Source organism: Gobius niger (genome assembly GCF_951799975.1).
Source record: "Gobius niger genome assembly, chromosome: 3".
NCBI classification, from domain to species: Eukaryota; Metazoa; Chordata; class Actinopteri; order Gobiiformes; family Gobiidae; genus Gobius; species Gobius niger.
Genome location: NC_136854.1, coordinates 37363336 through 37388528, shown reverse-complemented (window position 1 = coordinate 37388528; position 25193 = coordinate 37363336). Strand labels below are relative to the sequence as shown.

The window sequence follows — 25193 nt, the reverse complement described above, 5'->3', positions numbered from 1 at the left end:
AAACGCGTAACATGCATGAGGCAGCGCGCAATGTTTAATAAAGAAAATAAATAAATAAAACTGTCCCTCCGCTGCTGCAGCCACTCGCTGCAGATCCAAGACGAGCGGGCGGGGAAAGAGAGGCAGCAGCCTCGCGTTGGACACCGTTCGAATGCGCAAAGTTACGAAATGTACAGGATTGAATTGATCAGAAAATTGGCTGCGGAGGAGTTGCAGAGTTATGTAGCAGTTCCAAGAAAACTGTAGCGTATTGGAACATTTGCGCTACAGCTGCAGGATTCTGGGAGCGGATAAATTGGGGGGAAAAAGTTGCTATGCGCCCTGCAAAATGCGCTACACAAGGAGCATCATCAGGAGGTAAACACTGACACACAATGGTAACGATGTCACCTTAAAATGCAGATCAGACTTGGTGTTGTGGCACTTGAGGCAGGTGTGGTTTATTTATGGAAACTGTTGTTGTTTTGGTGTTACGGGTGTGCGCGTTGATCTACTGTATCAAAGTAAACCTGTGCGTAACTGACGCTCAAACCGGCCTTTTCAAGGCAATTTCACTGTTGTTTTCAATTTGACATCGATTCTAAGGAAGACGACAAGGCAGCGCGATGTAAAGAGGAACATAATGTGAAGGTTGCCATAGAAGAGCAGCGCGAGGGCTGCTTGCAATGAACCACGCCTCAGTCGGCCCTCTCCCTAGTGGTGCAGCCTTAAACGCAAAACCTGCGCCACATGCAAGATCGCGCGTGTACCACGTTGCGTTTAGAGTTGCGCACGGACTGCGCCAGTCACAAGATCTGGCCCTTGGAGTTACATTGTGTTTTTTGTGAGTTTTTGTGAGCAGTGTATATATATATATATAAAAAACTCTTCCTCACCCTCCGCGGGCGGTCTCTTTTTCCTTCTGCTCGGGTCCTCTACCAGAGGCCTGGGAGCTTGAGGGTTCTGGGCAGTATCTTTGCTGTTCCTAGAACTGCACTTTTCTGGACCGAGATGTCTGATGTATTTCCTGGGATCTGCTGGAGCCACTCCTCCAGTTTGGGGGTCACTGCCCCGAGTGCCCCAACGACCACGGGCACCACTGATGCCTTCACCCTCCAGGTTTTCTCCAGCTCTTCTCTGAGCCCCTGGTATTTCTCTAGTTTCTCGTGTTCCTTTTTCCTGATGTTGAAGTCGCTTGGTATTGCTATGTCGACCACAATGGCTTTCCTCTGCTCTTTGTCCACCACCACAATGTCCGGTTGGTTCGCCATTACCATTTTGTCCGTCTGTATCTGGAAGTCCCACAGGATCTTGGCTCGGTCATTCTCGACCACCTTTGGAGGTGTTTCCCACTTTGACCTTGGGGTTTCCAGCCCATACTCTGCACAGATGTTCCTGTACACTATACCAGCCACTTGGTTATGGCGCTCCATGTAAGCTTTCCCTGCCAGCATCTTACACCCTGCAGTTATGTGCTGGATTGTCTCATTGGCCTCTTTGCACAGTCTACACCTGGGGTCTTGTCTGGTGTGGTAGATCTGGGCTTCTATTGCTCTGGTGCTCAAGGCCTGCTCCTGTGCAGCCATGATGAGTGCCTCTGTGCTGTCCTTTAGTCCGGCTCTGTCTAGCCATTGGTAGGATTTCTGTATATCCGCCACTTCAGTTATGTTTCGGTGGTACATGCCGTGTAGGGGCTTGTCCTCCCATGTCGGGACCTCCAGCACCTCATCTTCTGTTCCCCATTGTCTGAGACATTCACTGAGCACGTCATCTGTCGGAGCCTTGTCCTTGATGTACTTATGGATCTTGGATGTTTCATCCTGGATAGTGGCTCTCACACTCACTAGTCCTCAACCTCCTTCCCTACGGCTAGCGTACAGTCTCAGGGTATATATATATGTATATATATATATATATATATATATATATATATATATATATATATATATATATATATATATATATATATATATATATGGCAACAGTTAAAGAACACTCTGACAACAGTTAAGTAACATTCTATATCACTCTGGCAACAGTTACAGAACATTCTATATCACTCTGGCAACAGTTACAGAACATTCTATATCACTCTGGCAACAGTTAAGTAACATTCTATATCACTCTGGCAACAGTTAAACAACATTCTATATCACTCTGACAACAGTTAAGTAACATTCTATATCACTCTGACAACAGTTAAGTAACATTCTATATCACTCTGACAACAGTTAAGTAACATTCTATATCACTCTGACAACAGTTAAGTAACATTCTATTGCTGGGTTGCAGGTGACATCACAGCGTTCTAAAGGCCAATGCTATTGTATGGAGGAAAAATTATTTTGTTTTTGAGGAAATTTTTGGTCTTGTACAGAGAGATCATGGACCCAGTGACTGACATTAATGATCATTTTTCTAATTCATACATTTTCTTTTGAGCTACGACTTGTGAAAGTGTAATGCTGTTAATAGGAAAAACTGGCTCCTGCCCCCCGCTGGGCCTGATGACATCATCACATTCTAGAACCTGCAACCCAGCAATATCACTCTGGCAACAGTTAAAGGACATTCTATATCACTCTGACAACAGTTAAGTAACATTCTATATCACTCTGGCAACTGTTAAACAACATTCTATATCACTCTGGCAACAGTTAAACAACATTCTATATCACTCTGGCAACTGTTAAACAACATTCTATATCACTCTGGCAACAGTTAAACAACATTCTATATCACTCTGGCAACAGTTACAGAACATTCTATATCACTCTGGCAACAGTTAAACAACATTCTATATCACTCTGACAACAGTTAAACAAAATTCTATATCACTCTGACAACAGTTAAACAAAATTCTATATCACTCTGACAACAGTTAAGTAACATTCTATATCACTCTGACAACAGTTAAGTAACATTCTATATCACTCTGACAACAGTTACAGAACATTCTATATCACTCTGGCAACAGTTAAAGGACATTCTATATCACTCTGACAACAGTTAAGTAACATTCTATATCACTCTGACAACAGTTAAACAACATTCTATATCACTCTGACAACAGTTAAACAACATTCTATATCACTCTGGCAACAGTTACAGAACATTCTATATCACTCTGGCAACAGTTAAGTAACAATCTGTATCACTCTGGCAACAGTTAAGTAACATTCTATATCACTCTGACAACAGTTAAGTAACATTCTATATCACTCTGACAACAGTTAAACAACATTCTCTATCACTCTGACAACAGTTAAACAACATTCTATATCACTCTGGCAACAGTTACAGAACATTCTATATCACTCTGGCAACAGTTAAGTAACAATCTATATCACTCTGGCAACAGTTAAGTAACATTCTATATCACTCTGACAACAGTTAAGTAACATTCTATATCACTCTGACAACAGTTAAACAACATTCTCTATCACTCTGACAACAGTTAAGTAACATTCTATATCACTCTGGCAACAGTTAAACAACATTCTATATCACTCTGGCAATAGTTAAACAACATTCTATATCACTCTGGCAACAGTTAAACAACATTCTATATCACTCTGACAACAGTTAAACAACATTCTATATCACTCTGGCAACAGTTAAAGGACATTCTATATCACTCTGGCAACAGTTAAGTAACAATCTATATCACTCTGGCAACAGTTAAAGGACATTCTATATCACTCTGACAACAGTTAAGTAACATTCTGTATCACTCTGACAACAGTTAAACAACATTCTATATCACTCTGGCAACAGTTACAGAACATTCTATATCACTCTGACAACAGTTACAGAACATTCTATATTACTCTGGCAACAGTTAAGTAACATTCTATATCACTCTGACAACAGTTAAGTAACATTCTATATCACTCTGACAACAGTTAAGTAACATTCTATATCACTCTGGCAACAGTTAAAAAACATTCTATATCACTCTGGCAACAGTTACAGAACATTCTATATCACTCTGACAACAGTTAAACAACATTCTATATCACTTTGACAACAGTTAAACAACATTCTATATCACTTTGACAACAGTGCAAGTGCAACTAAACGGGCGTGGCAGAGCCTTTCCCCACCCACAAACAAACAGAATGAACAGAATCCAGTTACCATCACAGTGGCAGACGTCCAAGAAAGAGCCTCAGGTATGAAAAATTGGACAGCACCAGGCCCTGACATGATACACGCCTACTGGCTTAAGAAACTCACGGCTCTCCATGAGCGCTTGGCAGCACAAATGAACCAGCTGCTGAGGGATGGGAATCACCCTGAATGGTTAACCGAAGGGCGCACAATCCTGATCCTGAAGGATCCCTCAAAGGGTACAGTCCCATCCAACTATCGGCCAATAACCTGCCTCTCCACAACGTGGAAGCTCATGTCCGGCACCATAGCGGCTAAGATAAGTAAGCACATGGATCAATACATGAGCACAGCTCAGAAGGGAATCGGTAAAGATACCAGAGGTGCCAAACACCAGCTCCTGGTAGACAGAACAGTCGCTCGAGACTGCAGAACCCGACACACTAACCTGAGCACTGCCTGGATTGATTACAAGAAAGCCTACGACTCAATGCCACATACTTGGATCATTGAATGCCTGGAGCCTTCATTGCAAACTCGATGAGGTTGTGGAAAACCACCCTTGAAGCCAATGGCAAGCCACTTGCACAAGTCTCCATCAAATATGGCATATTCCAAGGAGACGCCCTGTCCCCACTGCTGTTCTGCATAGGTCTGAACCCCCTCAGCCAAATAATCAACAAGACTGGCTATGGATACCGACTCAGGAACGGGGCCACCATCAGTCACCTCCTCTACATGGATGACATCAAGCTGTATGCTAAGAATGAGCGAGACATCGACTCACTGATCCATACCACCCGGATATACAGTGCAGACATTGGGATGTCATTCGGACTAGAGAAGTGTGGTCGGATGGTGACTAAGAGAGGGAAGGTAGTCCACACAGAAGGGGTCTCACTCCCAGAAGGAACAATAGCAGACATTGAGGACAGTTACAAGTACCTCGGAATCCCACAAGCAAATGGCAACCTCGAAGAGGTGACAAGGAAAGCGGCTACAGCCAAATACCTCCAACGAGTAAGGCAGGTCCTAAGAAGCCAGCTCAATGGCAAGAACAAGTCCCGGGCAATAAACAGCTACGCCCTGCCAGTAATCAGATACCCTGCAGGAATAATAAGCTGGCCAAAGGATGAGATACAGACCACAGATGTTAAGACGCGAAAGCTCCTAACCATGCACGGAGGGTTCCACCCCAAATCCAGCACCCTGAGACTGTACGCTAGCCGTAAGGAAGGAGGCCGAGGACTAGTGAGTGTGAGAGCCACTATCCAGGATGAAACATCCAAGATCCATAAGTACATCAAGGACAAGGCTCCGACTGATGACGTGCTCAGTCAATGTCTCAGACAATGGGGAACAGAAGATGAGGTGCTGGAGGTCCCGTCATGGGAGGACAAGCCCCTACACGGCATGTACCACCGAAACATAACTGAAGTGGCGGATATACAGAAATCCTACCAATGGCTAGACAGAGCCGGACTAAAGGACAGCACAGAGGCACTCATCATGGCTGCACAGGAGCAGGCCTTGAGCACCAGAGCAATAGAGGCCCAGATCTACCACACCAGACAAGACCCCAGGTGTAGACTGTGCAAAGAGGCCAATGAGACAATCCAGCACATAACTGCAGGGTGTAAGATGCTGGCAGGGAAAGCTTACATGGAGCGCCATAACCAAGTGGCTGGTATAGTGTACAGGAACATCTGTGCAGAGTATGGGCTGGAAACCCCAAGGTCAAAGTGGGAAACACCTCCAAAGGTGGTAGAGAATGACCGAGCCAAGATCCTGTGGGACTTCCAGATACAGACGGACAAAATGGTAATGGCGAACCAACCGGACATTGTGGTGGTGGACAAAGAGCAGAGGAAAGCCATTGTGGTCGACATAGCAATACCAAGCGACTTCAACATCAGGAAAAAGGAACACGAGAAACTAGAGAAATACCAGGGGCTCAGAGAAGAGCTGGAGAAAACCTGGAGGGTGAAGGCATTAGTGGTGCCCGTGGTCGTTGGGGCACTGGAGTGGCTCCAGCAGATCCCAGTAAATACATCAGACATCTCGGTCCAGAAAAGTGCAGTTCTAGGAACAGCAAAGATACTGCGCAGAACCCTCAAGCTCCCAGGCCTCTGGTAGAGGACCCGAGCAGGAGGAAAAAGAGACCGCCCGCGGAGGGTGAGGAAGAGTTTTATTTTTTATTTATTTATTTTTTATTTATTTATTTATTTTAATATATATATACTATATGTGTGTGCGCAAAAGTATGTATATATATGTATATATATGTATGTATATATATATATATATATATATATATATATATATATATATATATATATATATACTATATGTGTGTGCGCAAAAGTTTACATTTCTTTTCACTCATAGTTAGTGGATGTGTGAAGCCATGCTCAAACAACTGACTTTGCTCTTTTTAAATAATAATAATAGAGGAAACTGCCAAAGTGACCCTGATCAAAAGTTTACATACCCCAGTTCTTAACACTGTGTATTGCCCCCTTTAACATCAACAACAGATTGGATTCTTTTGTGGTAGTTGTGGATGGGCCTCTTTATTTCCTCGGATGGTAAAGCTGCATGTTTGAGATCTCCCCAGAGTGGCTCAATGATATTGAGGTACAGGAGACTGAGATGGCCACTCCAGAACCTTCACTTTATTCAGCTGTCGAGAGGTCGACCTTGTGCTTTGGATCATTGTCATGTTGGAACGTCATTTTGCATTCATTCTGAAATCAGTTCAAGCCAAGTTCCCTGTTGCTCACACATCCCCAAAATATCAGTCATTCACCTCCGGGTTTCAATGGAATGGTGCGCCGTTCATCACAGGCCTTGGTGACTCGTTTTGGTTATGGCCAAAAAGTCCCATTTTGGTTTTATCATTCCAAATGACATTGTTTCTGAAATGTTGACGCTTGTCTCTGTGCGGTTTGGCATATTGTAAGCGCATACTTTGTGGCTTTTGCAAAGTAATGGCTATCTTCTGGCGACTTGGCCATGCAGCCCATTTTTCATGAAGTGCCTCCTTCTTGTGCATCTTGAAACACCATGAACCATTTTCCTAGCAGTTGTTGCTGAAATTGTTGTTGGTCAACCTGACCATGGTTTCAACCAAATCCTGAATTTTCCACTTCTTTCTTCTTGAGTGTTCTTCTTGAACACTGCTGATTGGCATTCTAAGTGCCTTGGATATCTTTTTATATCCCTTTCCTGTTTTATGCAGTTCAACTACATTTTCTTGCAGATCCTTTGACAATTCTTTTGCTTTTTCCCTCTGACTCAGAAACCAGAAACATCAGTGTAGCACTGGATCAAAGATACAAGGGTCTGTCAGGAGCCCAAAAAGTCACTGACCTTTTATACAAACACACTGATTACAGGCAAACAGGTGGGTATGCTTACCTTTAGTAGCCATTCGAACCCGTTTGTATCAACTTGTGTGCATGTTATCAGGCCAAGATCACCAGGGTATGTATACTTTTGATCAGGGTCATTTTGGAAGTTTCGTTTTTCATCATTGTTTAAAAAGAGCAAACTCAGTTGTTTCACCATAAATGGCTTCACACAGCCACGAACAATGAGTGAAAAAAAACACGTTGTGTTATCTTTCATATTCTCTGAAAAACAATCAATAAGAAAATGTAAAAATAAATTTGGCCATAGTATGTAAACTTTTGCACAACTGTATATATACAGTATATACACACAGTAGATATTGGTTTATTTGTTTTAAAAACTTTACTGGCATCATGTACTGTATACAGTATCTATGAGGCTGCATTTGATCCACTGCTTTCATAGTCAATGGCCTATGCACTTTGTCTATGACACAATTTCATTTTATTGTACTTTAAATGTGCAGATTGTCCATTGTCGATGCGGCTGCTCGCAGTTGTGGCCGTAAGGTCTCTGGTGCCTGTCGCGGCGGCAATCCCCGAACCCGGTGGTGGCGCCCGGAAGTAAGGGATGCCGTCAAGCTGAAGAAGGAGTCCTACCTGGCCTTGTTGGCTTGTGGGACTCCTGAGGCAGCTGAGAGGTACCGGCAGGCCAAGCGTGCTGCAGCTCGTGCGGTCGCGGAGGCAAAAACTCGGGTCTGGGAGGCGTTCGGGGAGGCCATGGAGGAAGACTATCGGTCGGCCTCGAAGAGATTCTGGCAAACCGTCCGGCGCCTTAGGAGGGGGAAGCAGTGCTTCACCAACACTGTTAACAGTGCGGGTGGGGGGCTGCTGACCTCGACTGGGGATGTCGTCGGACGGTGGAAGGAGTACTTCGAGAACCTCCTCAATCCCGCCGTCACGTCTTCCAATGAGGAAGCAGAGGCTGGGGACCCGGAGGTGGGCTCGTCCATCACCCAAGCTGAAGTCACCGAGGTGGTGAGAAAGCTCCTCGGTGGCAGGGCTCCGGGGGTGGATGAGATTCGCCCTGAGTACCTTAAAGGAATAGGCCACCGTTTTTACATGCTGAGATATGTTCTTACCTCACTTTAGACGTGTTAATATATCCCCGTCTGGTCTTTGCCCGTGCGCTCTGTCAGGCAAACGGAGCACATACGCAGCCTCTCCCACATGTCACATAGCTCCGAAAAAGCTCACAATAGAAGCTACCAAGCTCTTCCACGTGTTCCCTATTTAAATAAAGTTACGTGAAGTGTTTTCATGCGAAGTATATTTACCCAGAAATGTAACATGTCGATTTTATAAGCAAATAAAAAGGGGGACTATATTGTGAGGCGTAATGATACGAGGAGTAAAACGTCCGCGCAGTAACTCCTAAAGGTTATTGACGGAAGTGAGCGGGGGAAGTCTTTACGTGGAACACGTGGAAGAGCTTGATAGCTTCTATCGTGAGCTTTTTCGGAGCTATGTGACATGTGGGAGAGGCTGCGTATGTGCTCCGTTTCCCTAGCAGAGCGCACGGACAAAGACCAGACGGGGATATATTAACACGTCTAAAGTGAGGTAAGAACATATCTCAGCATGTAAAAACGGTGGCCTATTCCTTTAAGTCTCTGGATGTTGTAGGACTGTCTTGGCTGACACGTCTCTGCAACATCGCGTGGCGGTCGGGGACAGTGCCCCTGGATTGGCAGACCGGGGTGGTGGTCCCTTTCTTTAAAAAGGGGGATCGGAGGGTGTGTTCCAATTACAGAGGAATCACCCTCCTTAGCCTCCCCGGTAAGGTCTACTCCAGGGTGCTGGAGAGGAGGATCCGGCCGATAGTTGAACCTCGGATCGACTATGTCTCTGAGCTGGCCTGGTGTCGCCTCGGGGTCCCCCCAGAACAGCTGGAGGAGGTGTGTGTGGACCGGGAAGTTTGGGCATCTCTGCTGAGACTGCTGCCCCCGCGACCCGGCCCCGGATAAAGCGGAAGAAAATGGATGGATGGATTTAAATGTGCAGATTGTTTTTGTTTGATTTGATGGTGGTGGTCGGAGGAGCGAGATAAAACTATTTCATTATTATTATTAACAGTTGTAGTAGTAGTATAGTAAGTAAGTAAGTACTTTATTTGTCCTTGTACAACCGTACAACAAAATTGTGTTCAGGTGTAGTAGTAGTAGTAGTATGTGTATATTTGTATTTACCTGTCACTTTGACTGTATAAGGGTTGTTGGAGGTGATTCTGATCTGCCAGGTTCCAGACGCTCTGTCAGCATTAATAGTCGTTCGCCATAGGTTTCCCACTGTACTGATGTCGGCCAGAGCACCGTTGTTTTGACGGCTGCTCTGGGTTATACCTGAAATACAAGAAAATGGTGATTCTTTATTTCCCTTTACCTATCTTAGATAGGTAAATGTCTGATCTTACAAAATGTGTCCTGGTGTGTTACCATTAGGATTTGTCAGTGTAAAAGTTAGAGCTGATCCAGTTATGTAGATGGTGATGTTTTTCAGGGAAGCGTCCACATCGAATGAGAAGGAGTCTGGCTTTCCGGGGTTCCTCGCTTGTTGAAGAACCGTCACCTAAAGAAGATGTATGGGTAATGGATTCAATATCTCACAAGTTTGCGTTTGTGTGGGCTCTCAGACTTGAAAATTCTGCAGCACATTTAAGCTTTTAATTTATGGAATATTTCTAATTAGATGTTAATGTTAGGTTTTACTAATCCTTAATTAATCTTGCGTTCTCTTGCCTTTGTCACACACAAAATCCCAAAACAAAAATATAATTATTATTGTTGTTGCTAGATAATTTTATTTTAATCAGGAAGTACAACTGCGAAGCAACAGCTGTGTAAAATACCAGAGTTATCTCTCTGAAGAACAGAGAGGCAGTGTGCAGGAGCATCTTTTATTTCACTTTAGAGGAGAAGGGAAGTTTCATTCCACTGCCTTTTATACAATGAGTGAGGAAAGCGCTTCTCTTTGGTCCTCATAAGAAGAACCGACATTGCTGCAATACCAAGAGGCAACTCCAAAATAAACTTTGTAAACCCGAGCACTGCTCAAAAGCCTGGCTAAAAAATGCTGTGACCCATGTGACAATGCTGGGCGGGGTATCATATTTTTAACCATGCTGTTTTTTGTGCAGCAGAATTAAAAAGTTTAAGCCTAAGCCTTTGAATGACAGACTCTGGAGCACTGTGGAGTGCCCTGCAAGGGCAGAGCTTCCCGACTTTTTGCCCTTTTTAGGAACAAGCTCTGTAGGTGGAGCAAGGAGCGCCATGTTAATTTCACAGGACACATGGGCTCATTGCTTTGAATGGGGCTGAATGGCTGACCATCTATTTCTTATATATTATATCTATGCTTTTATACCACAGGGCAGTCTTACCAGAGCTGAGGTGGAGGTGTCCAGGATTATTGCAGTGGCCTGTGGGAGTTGGTTCTTGGAGACTTGGATGGCTTGTCCCCCTGAAGCCAGAGCAAGTTTTTTGTAGTCGTTAAAGGTCCCTCCGCCAGTGGAGCGACGTCGCCTCCTGCTGCTGCTCGTCATGAAGAAGTTCACCTGTGGAGGTGAATGTACAATATCATAGTCAACGTTTGGACATATTATTATGACAGTGATTTTCTTTTCCTGTTAATCATTGAATGTTTCGTTTAGATCAGGGTTTAGATTGAAGGAACCAGGTGCCACAACTAGAACGCACTTCACAGAGGGACCGTACATACTGGGGCTCGTATTAGAATAAACGACTTCATAAACTCAAGTGTGGCAGGGAAAGAGTGAAATACTGTGTTTTACCACAGGGGCTCAAATAGACAATAGACAAATACTGAGATGTTGCAAGTTCACTGAGCCTAAGTTATTCCAAACAGTTAAGCACTTGGTTAAAATATAATAAACAAAACAAACAATCATTTACCGTAGATTTAGTTCTTTTGATGAGAGCATCAAGTGTGTCTTGGAGATCAGCGTCCTTGGCTGGAGCATCAGTGAAAACGTAGATGTGTGAGGAGGCAGGGGCAGTGGTCAAAGCCAGCTACATAGTTCAAAAGTTCAACGTTAACTTTATTGTCATTGAAAAGAACATGTACAGAGTTCAATGTCTTGTGGGGGATTGAGAGGCAGAGTTCGTGAATGCAGACACTCCACATTCTTCACCAGTTTCATTTATTCAGTTTCACTTTCGACAAAAATGAATAATGTGTATATTTAAATACCTGAATGCCAGAGTAACACATCTCAGGGTGGTCACCTCCTCCATTAGCTGTAAGCTTTGAAATCTCCTTTTTCATAACATTAGGGTTGTCTGTCCTGGTCACAGGTCCAAACTCTACATGTCAGCAAAAGATTTTTGTAAAAAGGTAAATATTTATCACACCAAAACCATAAAAACGTATTAAAGTTCATACCGGGATCATTGAAAGGCACCAAAATGTACTCAGATGGTTCGTCCTGTGTTCCCCTTTTACTGTCGATGATTTCATAGACCATGTTTCGTGCTTCATTGATATCATCTGACATGCTGCCTGTTGTGTCGATCACAAAACATAAAACGGAGGAGCGAGCAATGCCCATCATTCTGCAAAAACAACGAAAACATCACAACGATGAAAGTTACAGTGTAGACAGTGTAATGAAAGACAAAATGCAGTGCAAGGATATGGATGGTAGAATATGAACATAATAACATGTCTGTGGCTCTCGGGTATCCTTTCTTATTCCAAGGTAAAAAAGATTTTAAAAGTACTTATCTGGACAATGGGTTAATAATAATAATAATACTAATACTAATACTAATACTAATACTAATAATAATAATAATAATAATAATAATAATAATAATAATAATACATAAAATATGTATAGCACTTTTCAAGTGCTTCACTAACACATGCACAATATAATTAGACTCACAGCTAAACCACTATGTGCTGTTTCAATTGACCTGTCATTTTCAGCTTGTTCATTGACAGGTCTGCCAGCCAATCATGTGACAGTACAGCACTTTCCCAGTTCGAACTTGGGAAAAAGTTATATGTGAAATGGCACTGAAATTAAGGTTTATTTGTTTATCTTCATTCATGAACCATATTTATAAAGGCGATATTTGACTGTCTTCAGCATAAACAAATCATTCTGAAATGGAGGTTGATAAATAAAGGATATAAAATGTGATAATTTTTTAGTTGTATTACTGAGCCCTATTAGTCAGTATAAATGCTGTAAATGAGGATGACCTGAGGAAGTCGTCGTCCCCTGCAGCCAGGCGGATGTCCTCCAGCAGCTGTAGTGAGGCTGCAGTCGCCACCTTCACCGCAGTGTCGTAGTAACGCTCGTTGTCTTTGTGCCGCACGTCTTTGTGAATTCCCCCACGGGGACGGATGCGACTGGTCCGGTCAGACTCGCCTCCGTGGCTACACTTACCTGTGATCACAGGTGGGACATGTTACAGCTATGACAGTTTTCTGTTTAAATTAAGTCTTTCTGAGTTTCAAATCGTTCTTACTTTAATTTGTTTCCTGTGTAGCACTTACAATCTCCTACTTTTGTTGCCACAGTAACTATACTTTGTACATGTATAAGATATATAAGGTATATGATGTATTATTACCATCAGGCTTTTTGCTGGAGGATATTCCCATGTATCCAGATGTCAGCTTCTTTTCTTCCAGGATGGCGGGAAGGATGAGTTCCTCACAAGTGTCACATGCACAGTCACTGCAGGTGCGAGTGTTTACATCTACAACACATGTTAAAGCTTTATCAGGTCTGAACAAAGTCAAATATTTCACAAGATTCAGTACATTCAGTTCATACAAATTCAATGCCCATATTACTTTAGCCAGACAATAATACTCATCTACTGTATCTAGATGGAAGACTTTCCTTTGAAGTTATTCAACTTTATATCCAAACAAATGGTAAAAACTTACATAGCGCTTTTCTACCTTTTTCAGGCCCAGAGCGCTTTACAGTATGGAACCAGTCACCCATTCACTCTCTCATTCATACACCAATGTTCGCAGACACTGGAGCCAAGTAGGGTGAAGTGTCTTGCCCAAGGGCACGACGACAGTGTGCATTTGCCCCAGTATTACAAGTACTTCTACATTCTACATTCTGTCATGCCATACATTTTATGACTATATGGTCAGGTTTATCCCTAAACTCACAGATTCATATGATCTTTCTATGGCAAACTAGAGTGAACTATAAAACACACCTGCAATGTTTTCAATTGGAAGATTTGCATGAATGAGACTGAGATATGGGTCTGTGTAGCCCAGCTCCACCCAATTACTGTGGCTGTAGAAATCCTGAAAGTTCACAGAAATGCACACAGTTAAAGATAAGATCATAAATAATGTCATGAACTCATTAGTATTAGTTTATTCAAACTATGAACACAGTTTTGTCTGTACACAATGTTAAGTGAGTACTTTATTTGTTATGTTCTTTAAAGCCATACTTGCATAACACCCAATAAATAAACTAAAATACAAGCATTTATTTCATTATGAGTGTTTTCCATTTATGTATAATAATAATAATAATAATAATAATAATAATAAAAACATTCATCTTTACTGTGTGTAGGCTCACTTATTTTTAATCACCTTTTTCTACAAGTGGTGGTACTGTAGGACTTAATCCATTCCTTTTTTGTTTCCTTTTTTTGTTTTTATGTTTCTGCCTCTTTTACCTGTAGGGTGTGGAGGATCTTGCCCAGAGTCTCTCTGGCTGCCTTGAAGTTCTCATTGCGAATGTTCGCTTTTATTGCTGCCATTCCCTCGGTGATCAGGCTCCTCCCCTCAAGGAACGCCTCAGAGTTGAAGTGATGACGAGCACTGATAAGGTACAACACATTATTATCTGCGTTTCTTTTTTTTAACATAATAATAATAATAATAATAATAATAATAATAATAACCTTTATTTGTATAGCCCTTTTCTAAACAACAGTTACAAAGTGCTTCACAGAAAGACATCAAAAATACAAAAAAAATACATTGCACCAAATAAAACTACACCAAGCAGAATTAAAGAGGGGGTATTATTCTTTTTTCAGCCACATAGCACCAGTCTATATCACACTACAATGATGACGAAACCTTCTGTTGGTCTGTCAATGCAGTAAATTAGAATAACTGCCTTGTATAAAATTACTCTTTCAAAATGGCGGTAGCAAATGACTTGAAATAGGCCTCTGTCTCTTTAAGAACCTCTGACCCTTTCCGACACGCCCCCTCCACACGCTGTCTGTGGCATCACAACACTCCACTCGTTTTCTGCGTACAGTATTGAAACTACGATCGGTGCATTTTAATTTTTATTGTTGGAAAGGAGCTACTGTTTATCACTTTGTGAACAATGGCCACACAGGATATTATTTGGAGACGAACCTTCCACACCGGACGCTTGGAAGGGGCTCTTGCCTGAAAAATAACTGCTGTTTGGAGGCTATCTCTTTGCATCTGCCATGCCCTATGGATCTCTAACTATACCCCCATGGGCGACACCAGGATCTGCAGGAGCCCATACGATTCAAAGACGGACATTATCTGTGCAAGTGGACAATGGTTTTTCGAGGTTACCCGTTAGCTTGTTATAATCGACTACAGCTCATTGTTGATGAAAAGTCTGTAATAAACCACAAATGTGTAAAGCCAGGCTCATTGTGTGATCATCGTAAAGGCTGCTTCAAGCAGTTGCCTGCTTTATTGACGTTATTTGTGCATAATATGCTGCCTGTTTTCAATGAATGTTGTGAAGGTGAAGGTTGTTAGCTTGTCGCGGCTAATAGTGCCTTAGCTCCGGGAGAAAACCACTCGGCTACGACTCACTGTAGATGAAATGTGAGCAATAAACTACGAAATCAACAAGCCAGGCTCCGTGTGTGGTCATCATAAAGGCTGCTTCAAGCAGTTGCCTGTTTTAGTGACGTTTTCAATGCATAATATGCTGCTTGTATTCAGTGAATTTTCCCGTTAGCTTGTCGCGGCTAGCTTGTTAGCTCCGGGAGAAAACCACTCGTCTATGACCCATTGTAGATAAATGTGAGCAATAAACTTCCAAATCAACAAGCCTGGCTCCGTGTGTGATCATTGTTAAACGGTTCTTTATGTGTGTGGTGGTTTTATTGACTTTATGTGTGCATATTTCTCGTTTTCACGTGATGACTCGAGGTTTAGCTTAGCATTAGCTTTCTCCGGAGGCTCTGTGCATCATCAAGGCCCAGCGCAGAACCAGACACTGAAATAAGCGTTCTTGTCACCGGTTTTAATCCTGGGTGATTAGGTAACAGAAACACTGATGTGTGTCTTTGTAAAAGTCTGCTGTGGCTCCGGTTCACAACACATGAAGCTAATCCTCCATGATGACTCTGTTTACATCTTAGGGCTAGACACTGCGGGGAGGGGGTTCTGCTGAGGGGCAGTGGTTGGTTACTCGGCTGGTGACGAAAGGTCGGAGGCGTATCCTGGAGGTTCGAGGCGTTCCCTGAAGGAATCAGGCGTTTTATCCCTAAAATGGCTGCCATCAGAGTTTTTACAGATTACTCGAAAATACGTGAATGTACCCAGGCAACACTTCAGGCATGGTTTTAATGAGGGAATGACATAATAACATGATGTAAAGCATGAAAAAGTCGATTTTGCATAATACCCCCCCTTTAATAACAATTACCCGAAAACCTTACGGTATAAAAATGTCTTAAGCAACAATTTCCATGTGTGACCATCTGTGTCCTGGGCACAAAAAAAAGTAACAAAAGATGGGGGACAAAAGGGGATACCTAAGTCTTTGAATGATTGTTGGCCATCCAGCTTTTAACTTTATTAAGACAGGCATGAAGTTTTGAGCGAGTAGAAGTTAATGATTGATGCAATTGAGTCTCATCTGCATAGAAAAGATACGAAATGTCACATGATTCAATTAGTTGGCCAAGGAGACTTAATTCTGTTGAAGATGAGGTGTATTTACCAATGGACACAGCGAAAGTTCTATTTAAAATAGACTTCAATCAGTCCTATATATTTCACTTTTTAACTTCAACATATTCATTCATTTCCACACTCGCTGCCTTCTGGACTGATGACACTGAATACAGGCTGAGGTTGTTGCAATAGGTCTAACATTTTGAGACCTGAGTGTTGTCAGAGCCAATTTATTTCTAGTTGGAGTGAAAGGTTTGAGAAGCAATGATACAAATGACCAATGAAAGACATCGACATATTCTATTCCCTGTGTATAATGAAAATAAGAATGTAAAGGGGGTATTTTAGACACATTTACAGTCGTTATATAATATTTTCCCACCTAGCGGCGAAGTCTCGGTCGACTAGCCCATTCTGGAGATAGATTTCCTGGAGAGCGGAGTGAAACTTGGCCGCTGAGACGTCGCCTGTGGCTTTGGAACCAAGACAGGCCTGGATTATCTCTTCAGGAGAAAAGCCCTGCAAGCCAGAGGTAGATAAAAGTTCTAATTTTTTTTTATTAATTAGAAAATCTGTAAAGGTGTGTTTTGATCTTATAGTTGCTCAAAGCACTTGTAAAGAACATTAGGCCTATGTTGCACATGTGCAATACATTGTGCGTGTGTTTCAGTTCATTATTTTATTTATTATTTTATCAATCTATCAAGATACAGTAGTAGTGATCTGTATATTATGCGCAGCCAGTTCAGAAAGGCATAATAATAATTATTATATTTATAATAATGGTTTTAAAGGCTCACCGTGGATTTGAACTCATAATTGTATTTTTTTGCCACGGCTTCGCACGTTTCCTTGACTTTCAGCAGGAGGGCGTTCTTAGTGATGGTGACATGAGTGTCGCTCCCACCGCCGACAGGGATAAAGGCCAGGGCTGGTCCCGACAAAACCATAGCAAATACAGCCAGACCCAGCAAAGAAGCCATCATAAATCTGAAGAGAGAGAGATAGGCAGGGTTGGAGTCAGATAAAATGAACCTTACGAGATTCTAGCAAAAGAGACCTGTGTGTAGCTATACCGATGATTATAAGACAGATCATATGAAAAACACACATAAATACAGTATATGATGACTTTTACATTGTATTTGTATTGAATAATGTCTTCCTCTTACTGTTATTATTAGTATCAATACCTGAACCACTTCAGTTAATACTGTGGCAATTCCCGTAATGGATTTTTACCCCTTTTTTCTTTTTGAGTTAAATGCACTAATACAATCTTCTATTTTAGGTAGGTCAAAAGCAAAAAAAACACGAAACAAAAGACATATCCAATGGCAAGTTCAGCAATCCAAATGCTCTCCTTTAGAATTAAATTAGGGGTCATTTACTAAGCGTTTTAACTCATACAAACACGGTAGAGCAAAAGGCACGCGCAGTGGATATTTGCGTTTCTAAAAATCGGCAGAGGCTGCAGAGCAAACTTAGCGCATGGTTCCTCATGAATATGCAAACGAAGGCAATTTTGCCAAAAAAGCACAAAATTAGTGGCCTACGTTGGAGAAGCAGGTGTAAACATTTGCGCAGAACAATATAACGCAGTTTGCGAACCAGTGTGGTGTTCTAAACGTTTTCAAATGTTTCTGGTTCATTTACATAGACATAATAATAACCGGGTTATTTACCCCTACCTCTACATGGAACTGCAGTTCACAACCACTGCCCATTAAAAAGGCTCCATGAGTCGTTCCCACGTCCCTTTAAAGTCTTTCATCTTTAAAATCCGCGGGTCCGTGCGCAACGGCGACGCAGTATGGAGGAGGCACGAGACGTGTGCCTGCTGTATACCTGCCTCTCTCCCCGGGCGTCTCCAAAGTGCGAGCCTGTGTGCGCGAGTATTCCTGCTGGATCTTTGGGCAAACATTCTGCAGTTTAGTCCCTGATGATCGTGGTCTGTGCGCTCCGTAAGCAGCAGTTCATCCTCCTCAGACCAGCGCATGGAGACCGCTGCATGAGCGCACGGAGAGCTTCAAGTTTGTTTGTTTTTCCCCCCTTTTTTTCTCAGCGACAACACGTGCATTTATACGATTAACAAAGGCAACAGACACTAATCAGGCAGTATCTAGGCCATTTTTAAAGCCAAGATGATTTGTTTGCTGTAATAATAATAATTACTTTTTCTTAATTCAAATGATGCCTGTTGATTGTGGATATCTACAGCAGTAGCAGTTCTGCCCAGACTGTACTCGCGCAGTAAACTCATTTGCATATCACATTTGCGCACAGTTTCTAATAGTAAATCTGGTGCAAAACGCCAACTCGCTAGTTTTAAGTGCTACTCGCAATTTTGCTCCTGGCTTTGTAAATGACCCTTTGTATGTGAAAATGTTATTGGAGTAATCGCGCACTGTAGTTAGTAAATCTATTGAAAAAGGAAAATAACCGATCAACGAAAACAAATCTGACACCAATAAAGCTGGTCGTACCTTCGTTGCTTCTTCTCCGTTCATGAGCCCAAACTGAGGCACGAGACTGTATATATACAGTACTGTTGGTAGGACTGTCACTGTCTGAGGTGGGGCTTTCACGGAAACATAAAAGACTGATATGGAGTGTTTTCAAGTGCAGTCATGTGTTTTTCTGAGTAAGGGATATCATTCAGTGTAATATATTAACACGCTAATTGACATTTGATAAATATAGGTATTTATATGTTTTTTATAGCCTATAGGTATAAATTATTTCCCGATTTCCGCCAGAACATGCTGAAAAATCCTCATGCTGATTTTATTTTGTGTAATTTCAGTTATTTATTCATTTTTATTTCTATTTGTTTGGTGAATTGTAAAAGATTTTTTTTTGCGTCAGTCTGTTTCTAAGTAGTCAAAAAGCAGAAGTGGGGTAATAAAAGTGTTGACATTGTTCTTAAGACAGTCGGGAGAGTGGGGTAAGATGAGACACTTTCTGCTTTGGGTTGTTGTGTAAAAACAGTAGAAAATACAGCGAGAACAAGATGTTTACTTACACTTTATCAAAAGATACATTTGCATTTTTTTCATACTGTCTGACATTAAGCCATAATTAACATGTACTTTTTTAGGTCAAATAGAAGTTTAAAAAATATTTCTATTTGCTAAATGCCACACGAATGAGAGATAGAATTTTCTACACGGTTTTACTTTTTACAAAACCAAAAGCTTACATACATTTCATTAATATTTGGTAGCGTTGCCTTTAAACTGTATAACTTGGGTCAAACGTTTTGGATTTCCTTCCACAGCTTCTCACAATAGTTGGCAGGAGCTTTGGTACATTCGTCCGTGTGTGAGTTAGTGCCCTTCCGTTTAAGCCGCCGACCAAGATGCTGGTGCAGTTCTACAGCCATCATCCAGTCCACTCTCACCTCCTCCATCACCGTGTGGTACCCCGGCGCTACAGACCGGGACAAGCACTGCAGCGCATTGTGTGTAGGTCGGATCACGGCTGACCCTTCTGGCTGCAGTCCATACCCACATGAACAGTTTTTTCCCCTACGCCATCAGACTAATGAACAATAACAAGCCCCAATAACTCTATATCAGACTCATGGACATAATAACCTGTTTCAGCCATTTGCACAGCCCCATATTTTATTCATATTTCATATTCATTCATATTTTTGTCTTATTCATATTTTGGGCAAACGTGAACTGAACGCACAGTGTTACTGCCTGATGAACGGAACTGTGAGCGCGTTCATTCTGGTGTCTGTGAACGGCATTCCCCATCGGGTCAGTGGATATAATTATAAAACCTCACCACACCGTCAGAGTTTACCAGCTCGCGCTAGCTCCGTGCGAACGGCCCGAGTCCAGTTCTGTGGCGGGGAACTCTGCACTTTATGGCCTGACAGTGAATATATTTTTCCAAGGATAGTTGGAAGATCAACCAGTCACAAGTCATGAGAGTGAAACGTATATATCAACCAATCACCTTAACCCTGACCCTTGTTATGGCACATTTAGTTAGTTAAATTGGTGACCACACTGGCGTCCTGTTCTTGGGTCCCCTGCTGGGCCTTTGACTAAACCAGGTAGAGAGACCGGCCTTTCCTGGACCCCAGACGAGGCCCTCGCACCTTTAGACAAAGGTCCCAAATGGCCCATCTCCCCAACAGCAAAAGATCTCCTTCTGCCTCCAAACGCCACCATGATTTCATTCCCATGCAAAGTGCCTTTTGGTGGCTGCATTAACATCTCCAACTGTATTACCATTTCTCTGTGTTTCTGGGCTTCCCTTTGTTGTGCATGACCACTGTCCTGCTGCTCTGTCTGTGGCACTCACCTATAAAGGTAATGCCAGGGCTGAGCAGAGCAGAGCTTACCATGACCCCGCGTTATGGGTAACCCTCTCCGCAAATGCATTTGTGTAATAAACTTCACATCTTGACTAGACAAACTTCTCTTAAGCTTTATTAAGCAAGAAAATCCACAACACCCTGCCCTAGCCACTAGCCTTAAGGACAGTGGGCTGGTGCCTAACCTTAATACGTCTCTGATTGGATGATAAATGTCCACCGTTTGCCAACTATCCTAAATAAAATATTTTTGTGCCAGGGCGCCAAAGCAGAGGCAGCGACAGTGTGAGGTTACGAAGCTAGTTTCCCTTGTATAACGAGTGTCGCTCCAAACTCCTTTCTGCTCCTAAACTGCCCACACACAAACCTCACACAACATGCATAGATTCTGATTAGATGTTCACTACATTTTATAGATATTCACTAGCAAGGACCGCGCCACAACAAATTGCAGTTGAAGAATTTATTGATGTTTTAAATGTGCAGAGTGAAGCTGGGTGAGACTGTGGGTGGGGGCTCGGTCTCGGTTGAACCCAGCTCTTCAGGACCCCCCTCCTAGCAGAAGAATTAGGGCTGAAAGATAAAACAGACGCAGAGGGAGGGAGGGTGGGGTCGACAGCAAACATGAATGAAGAGGCTTGGCCTGGTGTATATATAAGGCTTGTGGGTAATTAGAGGCGTGGTGAGGTGAAAGCAGGAGTGGTTGGTATGCAGAAGGTGATTGGATGAGGCGAGGTCCTGCTCCCGAACCTAGTCAATAAATATTGACTCCATTTAGATTAATATTATTATTATTATGTATCTTTTTTTGTTTGCAGATTTATTCACCATAGCTTATTCACAAACTAAACAAGATATCCAAAATCCACTATGAAAAAATCTTTGCAACTAATGTATCAACAAAACTAAACTATTAGATCAGATTGATGCTTTAAGATATGGAATTTTAAAAAAAATTCCCCGAGAGCAGGAATTTTTCTCACCTTTTTCACTCCTGACCCGTTTTCATGCCTGAATAATATATTATTCAGCTATAGCTCGCAGCAACACAAAAAATGAACTAGTTCATTTTTGTAACTATCAACAAACTATTAACTATGAACAATTTTGAACAATGAACAAACTAGTTCATTTTGAAATTTGTGAACTAAACTTTGAACTAGTTCATTTTGAAATTTGTGAACTAAACTTTGAGCTAGTTCATTTTGAAATTTGTGAACTAAACTTTGAACTAGTTCATTTTGAAATTTGTGAACTAAACTTTGAGCTAGTTCATTTTGAAATTTGTGAACTAAACTTTGAACTAGTTCATGCGGAAAATGAACTTTCCCAACACTGCCTGTTGCACCATGTGGTATGTCCACACTTACATCCGCTGCTATTGATTTTTATTACGATTCTTGTAGGCAAGGCAAGGCTAATTTATTTGTAAAAAACACAGTAAAAATGCAATAAAAAGTATTTAAAAGCCAATAAAATCACATTAAAAAAGTGCATTAAAAATAAATTAAAAATATATATGTATGTGCATATATTAAAATTCGAAAAATCTATTGCCATAGGCAGCAGTAAAAAGGTGATCTTTCAGCCTGGACTTAAACATAGTCAGAGTTGAAACCTGTCTCACGGCCTCACTGAGGCTGTTCCACACTTTTGCTGTGTGAAACTGAAACGCAGCCTCACCGTGTTTGATGAATACATTGAATACAGGCTGAGGCTGTATCAATAGATCTAACATTTTGAGAGTGTTGTCAGAGCCAATTTATTTCTAGCTGGAGTGAAAGGTTTGAGAAGCAATGACACAAATGACCATTGAAACACATCAACATATTCTGTTGTCTGTGTGTAATAAAAATAAGAATGTTAAAGAGGTGTTGGATCATTGCTACAACCCGTCTCAGCTCGTCCGGGATCCTAACCTCCCCCTTTAACATTTAATTTGAGACACATTTACAGTAGTTATCTAATATTTTCCCACCTATTGACGAAGTCTCGGTCGACTAGTCCATTCTGGAGATAGATTTCCTGGAGAGCGGAGTGAAACTTGGCCCCTGAGACGTTGCCTGTGGCTGTGGGTCCAAGACAGGCCTGGACGATCTGTTCAGGAGAATTGCCCTGCAAGACAGAGGTAAATAAAAGTTCTCTTTTTTTTTTTTATTAATTAGAAGATCTGTGAAGTTATTATTTGATGTTGAGTGATTGATTACTTCTGCTGAAACATGAATTTCCCTCGGGATCAATAAAGTATCTATCGATCTATCGATCTATCGATCTATCGATCTATCTATCGTGAAAATTCTCCATTAATAACAAAATGTCTATCTTTTATCAAGAGCAGACAGTACGTAGAGGTTTTAAAGGCTCACCGTGGGTTTGAACTCGTAATCGTTGTTTTCTGTCACGGCTTCGCACGTTCCCTTCACTTTCTGCAGCAGGGCGTTCCTAGTGATGGTGACATGAGTGTCGCTCCCACCGCCGATAGGGACAAAGGCCAGGGCTGGTCCCGACAAAACCGTAGCAAATACAGCCAGACCCAGCAAAGAAGCCATCATAAATCTGAAAAGAGAGAGATAGGCAGGGTTGGAGTCAGATAAAATGAACCTTACGAGATACCAGCAAAAGAGACCTATGGTCTAGTACATGGGTGTCAAACATGCGGCCCGCGGGCCTGATCCGGCCCGCAAGATGATTTAATCCGGCCCCTGCCCTGTAGAGCATAAATTCCAGAGTATGTCAAAAAAAAAGTAAGTCTCTAGCCCATTCCTGTGCGGAGTTATGAATTTTTAAAGAATAACCAGAATGCTCATTCTAGCCACTAGGGGGCATTACATATAAAAAAGGAAAGAGTTCCACACGTGTCCAGCAGAGGGCACTGACAAAATAAGAGCTCAGGATATGAACAACACATTATATAGCCATGTGGAAAATGGACAGTCTGCCCCAGGGCGGCTGTGGCTTCAATAACAGTTTAAATAAAAGTGAATGAATAATGACTACTGCACTTTCAGGAACTTGTGACACAGGCTTGTAAAGTGCAATACAAGTGTAAGCCGTTGTCATTAATGAAGCTACAGTCAAGTTGGGGCTTTGATCAAATCACAGCTTATTATTATTCATTTATTGGAAACATTTTCTCTATTATATGTGGCCTGCGACCCACCGTGGGAGCTGAATTTCGACCCGCGACCAAAAATGAGTTTGACACCCCTGGTCTAGTATGTAAAATACGCATACAGTATATGATGACTTTTAGATATGCTTTGAAGTATGCGGGCAGTCCCTAACAGCACCATCTTTTGTATTTAGGCTCTCAGTCATACAGACACTCTTTTTGAGACAAAATTTTGCAGCCAGAAACTATATGACTGATGGTTTCTAATATGTGCTGCTGACCTGCTGCATGCCCATCACGTTGTTCCTCCTCTTATTATTTATTCTTATTATTCAATTTGTCTTCTTCTTATATATATATATTCTTATATCTATATATCTCTATCTCTATGTCTATATATTCAAATATTGTCTTAATAGTAGGTTGACAGTGTGAGTGATGAATAATAATAGCTCAAATTAAAAGATTTTTAAAACGCTCTGCCATTTTAATCCAGCAGAGGGTGACATTTGCACTGGTTCCCCAGACAAACATAACTTGATGAGGCGGGATTATGCTTTTGAGGGCCTGTAATCCAGAAGCACTTAACATTGAGCTGTTTGGTCGTGAGCACCTTTCTGACTGATTGGATTTGATCATTTTTCATATCACTTTTTATTGACTGGTTCATGTCTGCCCCAAAAACTTAGTTTAATACAATAACAGTGTCAGGTGTAAAGTAGGTCACATCCGTCATTCAGGATTTACCACAGGACAGAGGTAAAAATAATTTTGAGAGAATATGAGAATGTAAATAGCAAACAGATTCCCTCCTTCATCTATCATTCATTTTTTTTCTAGACATATTCATCAAAATCTTTCCAGTGACCCATAAGATTATGAGTTTTGCCTTTAAAGGATGCAAGTTACTTGGTACTTCTGAAGTGAAAAAGTATAGCCATTATCAAGTTTGTCCCTCTATGTCACCAGCAGCTCTCCAGCTCTTTCCAAGTAGTTTTCCAAAGGTTTTCTTCATTTAGAAGTTTAATCAATCAAATGTGACCAATGTCTCGTCAAAATATCTCATGTATCTGATCACGTATTCTCTTTGTGCACCAAATAATCACAGCATGTTCAACATAAATATCACATTAGAAACGAAAGGTTGCACTCCTACACAAGTATCTCTCTGACTCTACAGTAGTAATACAGAGCAACTCTGTATAAACACATTTTATGATTTTATGTCAATAAAGATTGTTTTGCACTTCTTAATCGTACTTCACAAGAGGCTATAACAACATACATTCATTATTAATAATCCTGAGCGTCT

General features: G+C 41.7%; 2 protein-coding genes across 2 annotated transcripts in view; one reads left to right on the top strand and one right to left on the bottom strand.

The window, feature by feature from the left end:
• The window catches only part of LOC306960788 (von Willebrand factor A domain-containing protein 7-like), a gene marked incomplete at its 5' end in the record, with an annotated part of 50703 nt that extends 33284 nt beyond the window's left edge, over nucleotides 1–17419 (bottom strand). The window contains 9 exons of the mRNA XM_079553341.1: nucleotides 11417–11533; nucleotides 11715–11827; nucleotides 11907–12076; nucleotides 12735–12921; nucleotides 13109–13237; nucleotides 13721–13814; nucleotides 14201–14345; nucleotides 16816–16952; nucleotides 17234–17419. Coding sequence (XP_079409467.1) covers nucleotides 11417–11533; nucleotides 11715–11827; nucleotides 11907–12076; nucleotides 12735–12921; nucleotides 13109–13237; nucleotides 13721–13814; nucleotides 14201–14345; nucleotides 16816–16952; nucleotides 17234–17419 — 1278 coding nt within the window. The remainder of the gene's footprint in view (nucleotides 1–11416; nucleotides 11534–11714; nucleotides 11828–11906; nucleotides 12077–12734; nucleotides 12922–13108; nucleotides 13238–13720; nucleotides 13815–14200; nucleotides 14346–16815; nucleotides 16953–17233) is intronic.
• cabp2a (calcium binding protein 2a) overlaps nucleotides 1–25193 on the top strand; it is a gene marked incomplete at its 5' end in the record, with an annotated part of 64967 nt that overhangs the window by 13871 nt on the left and 25903 nt on the right. The gene's annotated exons all lie outside the window — the stretch shown is intronic.